Raw genomic sequence first — 14307 nt, forward strand, 5'->3', positions numbered from 1 at the left:
TTTGACCCCCTTATTACTTTTAATTGTATTTGTAAGATATCCTTGTGAGTTATATTTTACTCTAATACTGGTGTTCTCATAAAGAGCCCAAATTAAGAATAATAACCATTTATCTATATTGATAGAAAGGAGTTTTGCCCACAGTATATCTCTTGATATTGAATCGAATGCAGATTTAAAATGGACAAAAGCAATGTAGAGAGAGGCCTCAGCCTTTGAGGAATACTTGGTTATTAGGTGGTCCATAACTACACAGTGATCCTGTGTTGAATAACCTTCTCTAAAAACCCCTTGTTCTTCTGCTATGATGTTGCTTTGTTCTAACCAATCTCTCAGTTTCCAATAAAGATGTTTTGCATACAGCTTGCTTATAGTGTTAAGCTATGGGCCTGTAGCTCTCTGGGTTGTTCCTATCACCTTTTTTTATAAATGAGAACAATTACCACTATTTCCCACCCTTTGGGGATTTTCCCCGACATATCTATTGATGTAAACAATTTGGTCAACACTGGAAGCCACCAATCTATATTTCTCTTAATAAGATTGGGGGAACAAGGCCAAAACCAGGCACTTTTCCATATTGTAAGGTGTCGATTACGCACTTCAGATAACCTCTGGCCATTCTGGGAGATGAGTTGTTGTTTCTGTGAAGTCAGATCCTGGCAATTCTAAGGCCGAATATAAAGATTTAAAATGTGTTTCCCAGATACTAGATGGAATTGTTGCATTATATTTTTAGTGTATTTTTGCACTTGTAAATTTCAAAAACACAGTGTTACATTTAAGATGTATTAAAACTGCTTTTGGCGGATATACTTGATATAGAAAAGAAATTCACCCAGTCCTTAAAGTAGATGTAGATCTGTTTGATCCATTAACTCACGTGCACTTTTAAGTGGACATTTTGATTGCTTTCCATTCTATCATAGAGATATAAAGTCTTAAATAGACTTTTATTTATATCTCTATGATTCTGCAGACCTTGGCTGTGAACCTGGGGCCCAAACACAAATGTTCCCAACTGGAATCCACAGCTCCCAAGGCCAGTCCTGGTCAGAATAGATGGGTAGAGAAAAAATGAAATAATCTTCTTTTGTAAATGCCCATCCAAATATTTGGGAAACATGATTGCTGAGGAAACATGGAGTCATGTCCATATTGAATTAATGTACCTTGTAAGCTCAAGTAGATAAGATTTCTGCTCCAGTGTATTTCAGTTCATAATAGTATATTATGGTCCATGGCTAAGAAGGTGGAAGGGGATCTACCTACATGGACTCCCTAGGATCACTATGGAGATGACTGGGGAAAACATAGCATGCACCTTCTCTCAGGACACCTCTTTCTTGCTGGTTAGGTACTACAGCACCAGATTACATAGTAGTGTCGGAAGGCAGAAATGAAGATAATTGTCATTCTTCTGGCTGTCTATTCACTGTCTTCATCTGCCTCATATGGTAAATGCTGCCAAGCCTGTTGTAATTCAATATGAATGATCAGACAACCACAAAATTTGAGACAACAAATTAGAATTAAAACAAAACTTGAATCCCCTGTTTTACCACCTTGAAGGAGGAGGAGGAGGAGGAGGAGGTGTGGATATGGTGGTAGTGATTAGAAAGTTAACAACAGAAATTACTATTTTTTCATTGTTCAGGTGGGGCCTAATCTGTATATACATCATTCTCCATGAGGGTCAGACATCTGTCATATTAGATGTGTATAAAGAAAACCAAATAATTTAATTATACTTTCAAAGTCAAAACAAACTAATTAACAAGGACAGACTAAACATAAAAGGATTAAGAACCCAGAGATACAACTTTACTTATTAATTACAGATCATGGTACTCAGCATTTCTGAACATAGGGTCTACTCTAATAGTCTTGTTCTTTTCAGACAGAAAGGTAACTTAGATTCTGCCAAACAAACTTTTATTTTAACACTGATCATGGCTAGCCTAAATACCATTCCAACACAAATAGGACAAAGAGGGAGTAACGCTTTTTAAAAAAGGAACTGTCAGCTCTTCTACAGGAAGCTCTGGGTATGCATGAGGGTGTCAACTTGTTAAGCGTGTGCTCACCTTGGCTGAGTTTGGTTGTTCTGAAGCCAAACGAAATTACTAAATCCTACCAGAGATAACCTTCATTCTTATAAATGTCACACTTCCCAACAGTCCATCAATAGATATACTACATTGGAGGAAGGCGTTCTCATTAACATAACTCATTTGTAGGATCCAATCCATTGTCCCTAATAACATTAATAATCCTTAGAAAGATATTGTGCAATAAATCATAAATTCTGTGAACTACAGGAACCATCCTTACAGCTAGTCCCCCTTCAATCTTAACTTACATGAACATGTGAAGCTGCCTTACACTAAATCAAACCCTTGGTCCATCAAAATCAGTATTGTGTACTAATACTGGCAGTGGTTCTCTAGAGTTTCAGGCAAAGGTCTTCCATATCATCTACCGCTGGACCTTTTAACTGGTGATACCAGGGACTGAACTTGGAACTTACTGCATGTCAAGCATATGTTCTACCACTGAGCTATGGCCTCTTCCTGCCAGAAATGCCAGTTTTGCATTAGCCCATCGCCCTACAAAACCATCCTGTTCTGTTCTAATAACAAATCCTCATTCTTCAAGCAATGCTTGCTTGGAAGTAAGTCCCACTAATTCCAGTGGGACCTACTGCCTAGCAAGTGTGGTTAGCATTATAGTCTCCAAGAATAATATGGAAAGACTGAGCTCTGCTAAAATTAAGAAGTGTTGACTCGTTTGTGGGATATACCTAGTTAGATCATTTGATTTTTCGAAATCTTAAAGAAATGTGTCATACTGGAATGTTAATGCTAAATTACAAATTAGATGCTTAGACAAAGACCTGCATTTTAGTCACTAAAACATCTTAAAAAGGAATGTTTCATAATATGACTGCCACCTAAAACATTGACCTTCACATGAAGTGCCCCCCCAGTTACCTATCCCTCATGTCACCTAAACTGCAGTGCTTTTCACCAATTCAGCTGCTAGTTATCAAGGTTTAAGTGATGAAGTGTTAAGTAATCAATGTGCATGGGTTAAACATGTCTAAGAGTCACACTTAATGAAATGGTGGGAGAGCTATGATCAGACACATCCAGTGTTTTCAAATTCTAACAGAAACTGCATAAGGTACCTATTTCAGATTAGAATCCTATATAGGGTTGCCTACTATGGGTTGGGAAATCCCTGGAGGTTTGGGGTATTTTCCTGGGGAAAGTGGGGTTTAGGGTGGGGATGGATAATACCATAAAGTCCCCCCTCCCCCCCAAAAAGCCACTTTCTCCAGGAAAACTGATTGCTTTTATCTGGAGATCAGTTGTAATTCTGGGTGATCTCCAGGCCCCACCTGGAAATTCTTAACCCCAGCCCCATGGGAAGGGAAAGATGGGGTTTAGTCCACAGGTTCATGGTTTTAATGGTTGAAAACCATATGCTTGAGTTGTTAGTTCTACAGAGAAATTAGATGGGATTACCTCTTTTTTTCTGTTCAAGGGCTAACACCACCAGTAATTTGGAGGAGGTTTGATGGGTAACAATCCTGTGGTGGGGAGGGGACAATTCATCCCACAAATCCTCAGTCTCAGTGCCTGGAGGACATAATCACAGATTTCCAAAAGCCTAATCTGAAAATCTAATCTAAATCATTACAATAGGAAGTCTCTTTTATTTGTATATGAGAACTTTTATGAACAGGAATATGAAGAATGAAAAACAACTTAGTCCAATAAACAATGCCCATGTATATTAGTCTCCTGTTTTTCTTTCAAATGCAGACAGAACTATGAAAGGCAGATTGAGCAATACCACAAACCACCCATTTGTTGGTAGACAATAAACGGATGACAGACAGCTTTATCAAAATAAGCTGCTGTCAAATGATCATGAGATTAACACCTCAAGACTAAACCTAAATGTAGCATGAATGCAAATGTCAGGTTTTGAGTCTTGAAGCAAATAAAGGATTTGTCAGGTTTGATCCTAGTAAGTTTAATTTCAAATGATAAGTAAATTTCTTTAAGAATCCCAAGCTAGGTATGTTTTGTACACTTGGCAACAATATCACACTGGAAACTCCCAGTATCTTGGATAGCAACAACCTTTGACACTAGCACATCCACCACCTCCTATCTGTAGCCTGTCAACTGCCCCCACCTGTGCTCCAACTCGACACCTTCTCTCACTGAGCCAAAAGCAACATCACATCTTCCTGTGCTTCGAATTTGCTAAGGTCTCTGGATTTTACATTAGTAATCCTGTTATTTAAACACTTAGTTGGAATGTTTCAACTTGAACATGTCCTCTCTTGAACCTCAGTATAAGTAAAAGAAAAAAGACGCAATAATTTGTACTTGAAGTCTGAATTCAGTAATGTTTCCCACCGTATATCTCAACCTGGTGCACAAAATCTCACTCACAAAGAGACCATGGTGTCATTCCACAACAACGAAGTCTAAACCTCACAAATAACCACAAAAATGGTTTTGTCTGATTTTCAGAGACACAAAGAAAGAAAACCTGAATTAAAAAAAATACTTTAATACTTTGACCTAATAGTGAACACAGCAATACCGTTCAATTTCTAGGTAGCCAAATAATGTTTGGGACTGAATAAAAAAGGGGAAACAAAACAGGACTTCACCTGACCATCCATGGTTTTCAACCCCTTTTAACTGTAATACAGTATTGTCTATCATAATTGCTATTCCAGTCATCATTTGTCAGAACCTATCCGCTTACGTATTACTTCAAGATAACCCAAACAACAGCAGCAACCTAGCAGGATAATTAATTAATTAAAACTAGCAAACATGGAACACAATACTCAGGACAGAAATTGGGTTTGAAGTGAGACCAAAACATTAAAACTAAGAAGCACTTTTGTCCATACCATACTTGCCAAAACTGCTCATTTTACATATTATTTATGAAGATCACAAATCCAATCCCTGCCCCATCATCATCATCATCATCATCATCATCATCATCATCATCATCATCATCATCATCATCATCATCATCATCATCATCATCATCATCATGCTTTGAATGACTAAAGGCAGCAGTGGTGGTAGTGTCTGGGAGCTGTGACTCTACCCAGAGCAGTTCCAGGTGTCTACCGCAGCTGGGCCTGAAGAAGCTCCCAGCTTCCACTGCTGCAGCTGGGCCTGGAGAGGGAACCTCTCTTGGTGTAGCTCTCAGCATCTACAGCTGCAGCCAGCCCACAACTGCAACCTACATCCACCACTGCCAGCTCTCCAGAATCAGAGTAGGTAGATGTCTGTATATCATATTTTCTGCAAAAGCATTCAGAATCCATGTGGCCCTGATTCACACATTTAGCTATCCACAAATGAGGGTCACATAGATGCTTCAGTCTGGCAGCAGTTTCTCACATCATACATGCTTGTACACATATGCTCAGGCACAACAGTGGGAAGAAACTTTTTCTGTACCTGTGTGCATTCCTGTAAGGAAAACAGAATTTGTGAAACAGCCTTCAAGAGTATCTGCATTTTGTCTTTTATTCAGTGATTCTACCATGCTGCACATACTTCTAACCAATTAGAATGGCACAAAATGAGATAACTACTCACAGCTTTGGCTTAGCAAGCACAGGTGGTGGCGTTTTTGTGGGTGAAAGAAGGCCACTTGGATGAGGAGCAGGTAAATCAATTTTGTCATTGCCGTTAAGCACCCCATTAACTCCATGACTGGGATGGATGCCATTGGTTCTCTTGCCAGCAGAGTTGAGCTGCAGTTGAAGGGCTGCTACGCTCGGCCTCAGTTCAGCACTATTAGTCTGGTGGCTCTCAAAATGCTTCTTGGGAAGAAGCTCAACAGCACTAATCTCAAGACTTGGAGGTGGAGGTGGAAACTGGTGAAAGTCATCATTGTTTTGTTCCCTCATTGACAAGTCATGCATGGAGCTTTCAGAACCAGCTAAGGAGGGGGAAAAAAGAAGATAATCCCATCTATAAGGTTGCACCATAACTACTAACAGATAGTTTGAATTGTCTTCAAATACAATATTAGTTAATGGAAGGTGACATCACTGTTTTATTTTGTTACATCTGATTGCTCTGCCAAAAGGACTGTCTTGCTCAACTTCTCATGTTCATTGGAGCTGATGTAACCATACTGAGGAATTTTTATTCACTACCATGTCCATGATGTAGGTAGAAACTATTGCCAGTTGAGAACAGTAATTGATTTATGCACATTCAGTACTGGCTGAGCAACTGAACCATATGCATCAAAATTTTGTTAGCACTCACCACAGACATTCAACATCTTCATGCGTGAGAACTGCTAACTTATACATATTTCTGTTTTACATTTTATGCTAGCATGAGGATTTCATTTTCACTTGTCAGGGAAATTTACTTTTTTTCCATTTTGTCTCTGCTGCCACCTAGCCTTAGAATCTCAGTGGTAAAAACTGTCAGTCTTGCTTAACTTTCTCTCCAAGAGTATTTCAGAAAAAAAACTTTAAAATTAATTTTTCCCACTAATAAATAGCAATTGTCGGTCAGAATAGTCTACTGCAAGGTATGTCCACAATGTACACTTTTTAGTAAATGGGTGGTTTAGTAAGTTATGATATCAGATGGAACTGGCAAACTTTTTGGTTAGTGGACATAATCAATGAAATATTTCTAAGGACATCAAAAAGGTCTTAGGTTCTCCACCAAATTAAAAAAAAAGGCTACCTGAAGACTTAATAATTCAAGAAGGTAGAGAGAAAAGGGAAGCCAAAAGGTGAAGAGTCTATTATAGTAAATGCTAATTAGATACTACTTTGATACATTTTTTCTCCCATAGCAGTACAGTAAGTGCATCACATCCTAATACCGTATATACCGGCGTATAAGACGACTGGGTGTATAAGACGACCCCCCCCCCCCACTTTTCCAGTTAAAATATAGAGTTTGGGATATACTCGCCATATAAGAGTACCCGGCGTATAAGATGACCCCACACTTTACAGATGATTTCCCAGGGTTCAAAAGTAGTCTTATACGCCAGTATATAAAGTATGTACTCCAAATGCACCTTTCCCCCCTGGTCTTATAATTAGATTTGAAGACTCTCTTTTCCTGTTTTTGCAGGTTCTGGTCCAATTACTGGGAGATGCTGTGGCTCAGTGGCAGAATATCTGATTTGCATGCAAAAGGTCCTTGGTTCAGTCATCACAGAACTGGTAGTAGGTAATGTAAAAGACCTCTCTGTGAGACTCTGGAGAACTGTTGCAGGTCAGAGTAGATAATAGTGATCTTAAGAGACCAATGGTCTGACTTAGTATAAGGAAGCTCCATGTATTCATTACTGAAGTTTTGGAGCTGTGAGAATACCACAGAAGCAAGGCATTTTCATATGCAATTGCACTTTTACCATAGATCATCAACAGAAATAGGGATCAGGTAGCTTTCAAGGCAACCCTGCTTCAGTTGCAGATACTTGACAATACTTGAACCTCTGTCAGCAGTTGCCTTTAGAAAGATAAAAATGGCTTTCTTTCTTACAGCCTATAGTTTAAGTTCATGTAAAAGCCTCTTTCCCATGGCAACAGTGCAAATTCTTTCTACCCAGACACAGAATAATCAGTCAACAGTGAAGAATGTGCAAAGACTAAACAGGAGATTGAACAAGAAGAGGAAACAAGACATCTCACTACATTTTCGCAGCTGTGTGTAAGAGCAGCCAGAAGACATCACAAGTTTCATACACGTTAAACACTGTGTCAACACAGTTGAATACCTGATAGCACAGTCAGTTTTGCACTGCTCATCACTGACCCATAATCGTTTCTTGCAGTACATGTGAAGGTTCCTGCATCTTCAGGAAAGGTCTCTGCAATTACCAGAGTACATATCTCCTCTGAAAAGAAATGGAAAAGAAGTAGCAAATATGTGAGCTATGAGACAGAACACAACATTTAGCCTGCAATCTAAAACGAAACCTTTTCAGAAATTACAAGATGTAAACAATATGTGTCTAATTCCACATTGTGTCAACACAGGAAGGATTGTAAATTCCCACTTTGGGTATCACACAAATTGTATGTACATTGGAAGTGTGAGTTGTATGTATCTATGTATTTAAAAAAACTATACATCTGCCTTTGCCCCAGGTAATTAGGACCCAGGCGACTAACATCAAACATATACCTTAACATGCAACTAAGAGAAACAGAATTAAAACAATCAACAGAAAAAAAGTTAAAAATAAAGTTGAACAGAGATTGCTGTCTTTCAAGACACCCATGAAGCAATCATTTTGAGGATCCAAAGGCTCTTCTGAAGAGTTCCGCTTTACAAGCCCTTTGAAACTGGAAGACAGAAGTATATCTTCTAAATTCCTCTAACAGGCTATTCTACAGCAGTGGCATGGTTTCAGAAAAGCAGGAAGTATGACAGGGGAGTGGGGCCAGAACAACCCAAAGACACTGCTGGGATAAACAAAGCTTCCATACAGAACCATATCAGCAGAGATGGTCTTTCAAGTGTATGGGTCCCAAACACCAGTATCTTGCATTGAACGTGGAAGACATAAATAACCAAAAAAAAATTTGTGAGGTAGGTATAACGTGATTCTCATGACCTCTGCAAACTCTGCAAACACCAGAAGGACTACCACACTTTGCACCAGTTGCATTTTCTGAATTGTCTTCGAGGACAATCCAATGTAGAGGTATGTTGCAATAATCAAGCTTTGAGATTATTGTTAGTGTGTGGTTAAATCTTCTTTCCACTCTCAAATGTTAAACATCCAACAAAACCCACAGAGAAATCCTTATATAGACCAAAAGTGTAATGGATAACTCTTATGGTTATATGGTTAAGAGAAATATGTACTTATGTTTATGAAGGCTCTAAATTTTATATCTTGTTCAACTATATGCTACAATTTCTTCCGCATTTATTTTCAATGAGTTTTTTCTTTGGCAGAATATAGCTACCAGGAGTATTTTGTCATGAAAAGGAACACTTTTTAACCCTTTCCTCCTTGCTGTTTTCTTCCTGGAAAAAGCCATCCTCAAGTCTCACTGGGGAAACTGTACAGGTTTCCATTCTCCCACCGCTCAAACAAACAACTGAATGGTATTTCCCCCCCCCCCCCCCCCCGAGAAAATGACAGGGAACAATCCTGGCAGCCAAATTTGCCCAAAGCAAAAAGTAATTTAAAATAAACAGGGAACCTGAGGCATAATATGCCACCGAACATAGGCTATACAGTAGTTGCAACAGTCAGCAGTGCTCACTGTAAAATATGATCATGTTGGTCACTCCATTCAGTCTAAGGCTTCATAATGCAATGAACTTGCAGAGACATCTGTCATAGCCCAATTTTTTTGGCAGGGGGGGGATTGGCTCTTGGAGGTAGTGCAGGGCCACACTGGCATGTTTGCCCAGCCAGCCAGCATAAGTGGTACTTATGATGGCAGGGAGGACAAACTGGGAGGTAGGTGCGGGGCTCTGCGGCACTTGACCCAGAAGAGCCTAGCTTATTGTGTTTCTCTCTCTCATCATCTGATATTATTCAGCTTTTCTAAATGCCAGCTTGCCCTTCTTTTAAACTGAGAAATTTGGCTTCAAGTTGAATGATCAGAACATAGCTAGACAACCTTGGCCTAACCTCCAAGGAAGCTGTACCTGGCTTCTTGGTAACCATTCCTGATTGATACCAACATCTGCAGCATAGGGTTGTATTTTGTACATGCAGCAAAAAAGTGCAGAGTAGGGTTGGCATCTCTATACTGGGGGATTCCTAAATATTTCAGAGCAGATCCTAAGAAGGGCAAAGTGGGACAGAGCTCAGCAGGGATGTGATGCCACCGAGCCCACCCTACAAAGGTCCCATTTTCTCCAGGGGAACCAATCTCTGTAGTCTGGAAATCAGTTATTTTGGGAGGTCTTCAGGCCCCACCTGGATGTTGGTAACTCTAGACAAAAATCACACAATGCATTACTCAAAGGGGATGACACAGTTTCAGAATCTAAGTGTGCATTGTCCAAATCACTTCATAATCATCCTTTAATGTATATTAGCCATCTTGTCATAGTTATAATCAGCAGAATGCTAAAATATGGACTTCCCTCTGCCCTGTTCTTTCAAAACATCCTTATTCAAGAGCCTCCTTCTCATTCTTCAGCACTCAGCACTCATTCTTCAGCGCATATGGGGTATTAGTCCAAATAAATTACTGCTTTGGACAAGGAGGGTATGATCTTCTGGTTGTTGCAGAAGTCTCTTTTTGCAGAAGGCTCAATTTATTCAGAAGCACATTTAGTTTGAACCCTTCATATAATCATTTTTGTCTCATTCTAAGGCACAAAAGGCTGCAAATCTTTTGTGTTTCTAATCTCACCACTCAAATATGTTAAAAAAACAAATGCAGCCATACATGACGTGCTAGCATTGCCTTTCTTCTCCTTGGATGATTATATCCAGGAAGCAGTTCTTCATGTTATACTGGGTGGCAGCTGATCAGTGTCTTAATTAGGTTAAACTTTTTCTTTTCTAAAAAATCATCATGTATTAAAACACGTCCAGAGACTTCCTGTACTGGAGACAGTCTGTAAATGAAGGACCAATTAAAAGGGCTGTGATAGGATTTTTTCTCCCTTTCAGACAGAAGAACAGTTTCTGTTGGCAGCAGTGCAGTCTGTGGAACATGACAAAAATGTGGGCTGGTATTCCTGTAGCACACTGATCTTAATCTGCTCTAGATGATGACCAGGGAACAATCAGGCCAGACAATTAATAGGCAAGACCTCTGTTCTTCCCGAGATAGGCGGACTTCTCAGAATGTTAGTAGTTTCACACAATGGATTACTTTATGCAGTGTCATCCAGGATAGATTCTCTTTATGTGTAAATCAAATTAGGTATTTTGTTACTGGATCAGCAAAATAATCAAATTGTGTTGGCTCTGCTAGAGCCAGTGTGGTGTAGTGGTTAAGAGCGGTGGACTCTAGTCTGGAGAACCAAGTTTGATTCCCACTTCTACACATAAACTATGGACTCTAATCTGGTGAACCAGATTTGTTTCCCCACTCCTACACATGAAACTGGTTGGGTGACCTTGAGTTTGTCACAGTTTTCTCAGAACTCTCTCAGCCCCACCTACCTCACAGCATGTCTGTTGTAGGGAGAGGAAGGGAAGGAGTTTGTAAGTCACTCTGAGACTTCTTATAGGTGAGAAAAGCAGGGTATAAATCCAGACTCCTCCTCTTCTTCTTCCTTGGCCATTTATCACACAGACCTGATGGACCACTTGTCTGGTTATTCTGCTGCTGCTTCGGAGACAAAGGTCAAGTAGTCATATTGGGGAGAAGTCCAGCACCAGAGTTCCTGTGCTATGATGATCCAGAGGGCTATAACCTGTCCTCTAGGCTGTTCAACATCCACATGATACCACAGGGTGATGTGGCATCAGTGTTCTGATTATACCCTGTTCTATTTCTCTCCAGTTTCTGTGCCAGGAATGACAAGGGAGTGTTAAACAAGTACTTAAAATCAATAATGAGAGACATAAAGGCTGGCATCTTGAATCTCAATCTGGACAAGATAGAACTTCAGCTAGGAATTGGTTCCTGTAGTGGGAGGCTGTATACAACCTACCCTGGAAAGGGTTGCACTTAAAAACAGGTTTGTGATTTAATGGTGCTGTTAGACCTGTCCCTTATTCTGGGTAGCTCAGATAATATTAGTGTTATGAAGTACCTCTTCTGCTTATAATGAGTAGCATGCCAGCTGCAGCTCTCCTAAAGAGAGACAAAAGATCATAAAAAACAATAGTCAAGCGAATAAGTAGGCTGATAATGGCAGTGCTTAGTCCACAGGGCTGCCTTTTAAAACCATCTGGAAGCTCCACTTGTTCTGAATGTGGCAACAAGGTTACTAATGGGACTGCAACCATCTGATCATTTTCAATATTCAAATAACTGCTTTGATTACCCATTTGTACCTGGGAACTGTTAAGGCACAAGTCTTGACCTTGAAACCTCTAAATGGGACCAAAGTAGATGCAGGGCCTTACCCAACATAAACCTGATATGTTTATCAGAGCAAGGCAGAGGTGGGATCCAGCAGGTTCTCACAGGTTTCCGAGAGTAGGTTACTAATTATTTGTGTGTGCCGAGAGGGGGTTACTAATTGGTGATTTTGCCACGTGATTTTTGCCTTAGTTACGCCCCTCCTCTCAGCAGTAGCGCGCAGAACTTGAAGCAGTCTAGCAGGAGGTGCACCGGCGTGCATGGCAGCCTGCGCCTGTGTGTATTTGTTTCCTGCCCAAGGACCCGCGCAGTGACTGCGTCCTTGCCACAGCCCCTCCCCGGAATGCCCCGCCCGGAATGCCCAGCCACGCCCCCGTCATGCCCCGCCCAGCCCCATTGGTGCTACGCCAGTTTGATTCCCACCACCATGGGAACCTGTTACTAAAATGTTTGGATTACACCACTGGAGCAAGGGCCTTTTCAGTGATAATGTCCCAATTGTTGAATAATCACCCTAGAAAGATTCATATGATTCTATTCACCAGATGGGAAAACAGTCTTTCATGGGAAAAAGAGTTGTCTCATCTCTTGCCTGTGTTGGCCCCCAAACCAAATCCATACTCCACAGCTGCTATTTAGAAAAGTTTAGCAACTCTAGCTGTGTCCTAAGCTGTGGCTTCCAACTCCCAGGATTGGGTGCTCTTATTTCAGTTCTAACTGCCAGCTTGGAATCAGTCTTCTCTTCCTCCATTTCTTTCTCCCTTCACAACTTCAGTTGGACCCCTTCAGCATCCCATTCACTACATCTGTAGCAGCTCTCCTCCAGCCCTGCTTCCTTCAGCCTTCTTCTAGCCTTTGCTTTCCCTGTTTATTCATGTTCTTGGGACAGCCATGTTGGAAAGCAGCTAAGTAGTCTGTGTGGCAGGAAACAGGTCCTTCTGGCAAAGATGAGACATGTACTACCACAAGCACTTTGAGGTTTATTTTTAAAAATAGTTCAAGTTGCCTATACATCTTTAACTTTTAAAAAAATCTAAAAGATGGAATAATTCAGTATTATAATTACAGCATCAATTAAGTCAGTGAGATCTCCAGACCAAAGCCTGTATGACTATGCAACCTTTATTCAATAGCAATCAACTTATGTCACACCAACTAATCAAACAGCTAATTGTATTTGTATGGGAAATACATGTAACCTGTATTACCTTGAATGCTAGTTACTCTGACCTAAATGTCCAGAGCATGAAACAATAAAGCAAAAGAGAAACTACACAAAGAATCTGGTAAAATCAAATTTATACCAAACAAAAGCATTGCAGGCACTCTGAAGCTCAACCTGTGCCAGCTTGTTCTCAACCACCACCCCCTTTTTGTGATTTGTTAGAAAGGGTCTCATACTTTCGAAAGATGATTTAAGTGTTGGTGATTCTCCAAGAGAAATGAGCTCCACGGTTGGGTGGCAGCAACTGAAACCCTCTTTATGTTCTGTAACCACCCTAATCTGGCCAAGAAGGTCACAACAGAACACCATTGTTAGTTTGGAACAAAAATTAAATCCTAAGTATCAAAAAGAGAAAGGGAAAGCTTGTGGATTAAGTCAGTTCATCTAGTTAACAAGAACACTGTGTTGCGCTGGGGCTGGCTCATACTTTGCCTCAACACACAGGTTATCCTGGGAATGAACTTTGGACATTTTTATACTTATCCATGTTGCTTTAATGACAACGGTCTGTGACAGCATCTACTGCTGCTTCTACTCAGTGACACTTGTCTGTGCCACCCTCATTGTTGATTCAGATGCTGGGGGAACTGCTGGGAAAATTGCTGGGTGGATGTTCCATTACCTCTGTGCATTTGAAGGTGTAATGAAACACAGAGGCGGAGTGAGAGGAAACTACGTCTGGGGCGCGTGTGTGTCCTGTGCTCCTGCCGTGGCGTCAGCTGCCCCTACCCTGCCCTGAGACACCCCCTCAATGGCCCGGCCACATCTCTGCCACAGTTCCGCCCAGGACATGGCGCCCCCCCTGCCCCGTGGGCACAATGCCACTGGTGAAACATGCACATGGAAGTTTTTCTTGCACTTTGCTTGACTCTGCTTATCACAACTACCATTTCCCTCCACATCACTGGAGGGATTTTCAGGTATTTAAGAGAAAAAGGTGATTGTTGAATCACTATAGCATTAATACTCCACCAATTACTGATTGTTAAGAACCAGAAAAAGTCCTTTGATGGGGAGAGAATGGTGG

At 40.6% G+C, this 14307-nt stretch overlaps 1 protein-coding gene across 3 annotated transcripts in view; it reads right to left on the reverse strand.

Moving 5' to 3' along the window:
- Positions 1-14307, reverse strand: part of PALLD (palladin, cytoskeletal associated protein) — a 270815-nt gene that overhangs the window by 147087 nt on the left and 109421 nt on the right. For all 3 annotated transcript variants that reach the window (XM_048509988.1, XM_048509987.1, XM_048509989.1), the window contains 2 exons: positions 7816-7935; positions 5652-5997 (listed from right to left, as the gene is read on the reverse strand). In XM_048509988.1, the coding sequence (XP_048365945.1) occupies positions 5652-5997; positions 7816-7935 (466 nt within the window). The remainder of the gene's footprint in view (positions 1-5651; positions 5998-7815; positions 7936-14307) is intronic.

This window comes from Sphaerodactylus townsendi, linkage group LG10 (assembly GCF_021028975.2).
Source record: "Sphaerodactylus townsendi isolate TG3544 linkage group LG10, MPM_Stown_v2.3, whole genome shotgun sequence".
NCBI lineage: Eukaryota > Metazoa > Chordata > Lepidosauria > Squamata > Sphaerodactylidae > Sphaerodactylus > Sphaerodactylus townsendi.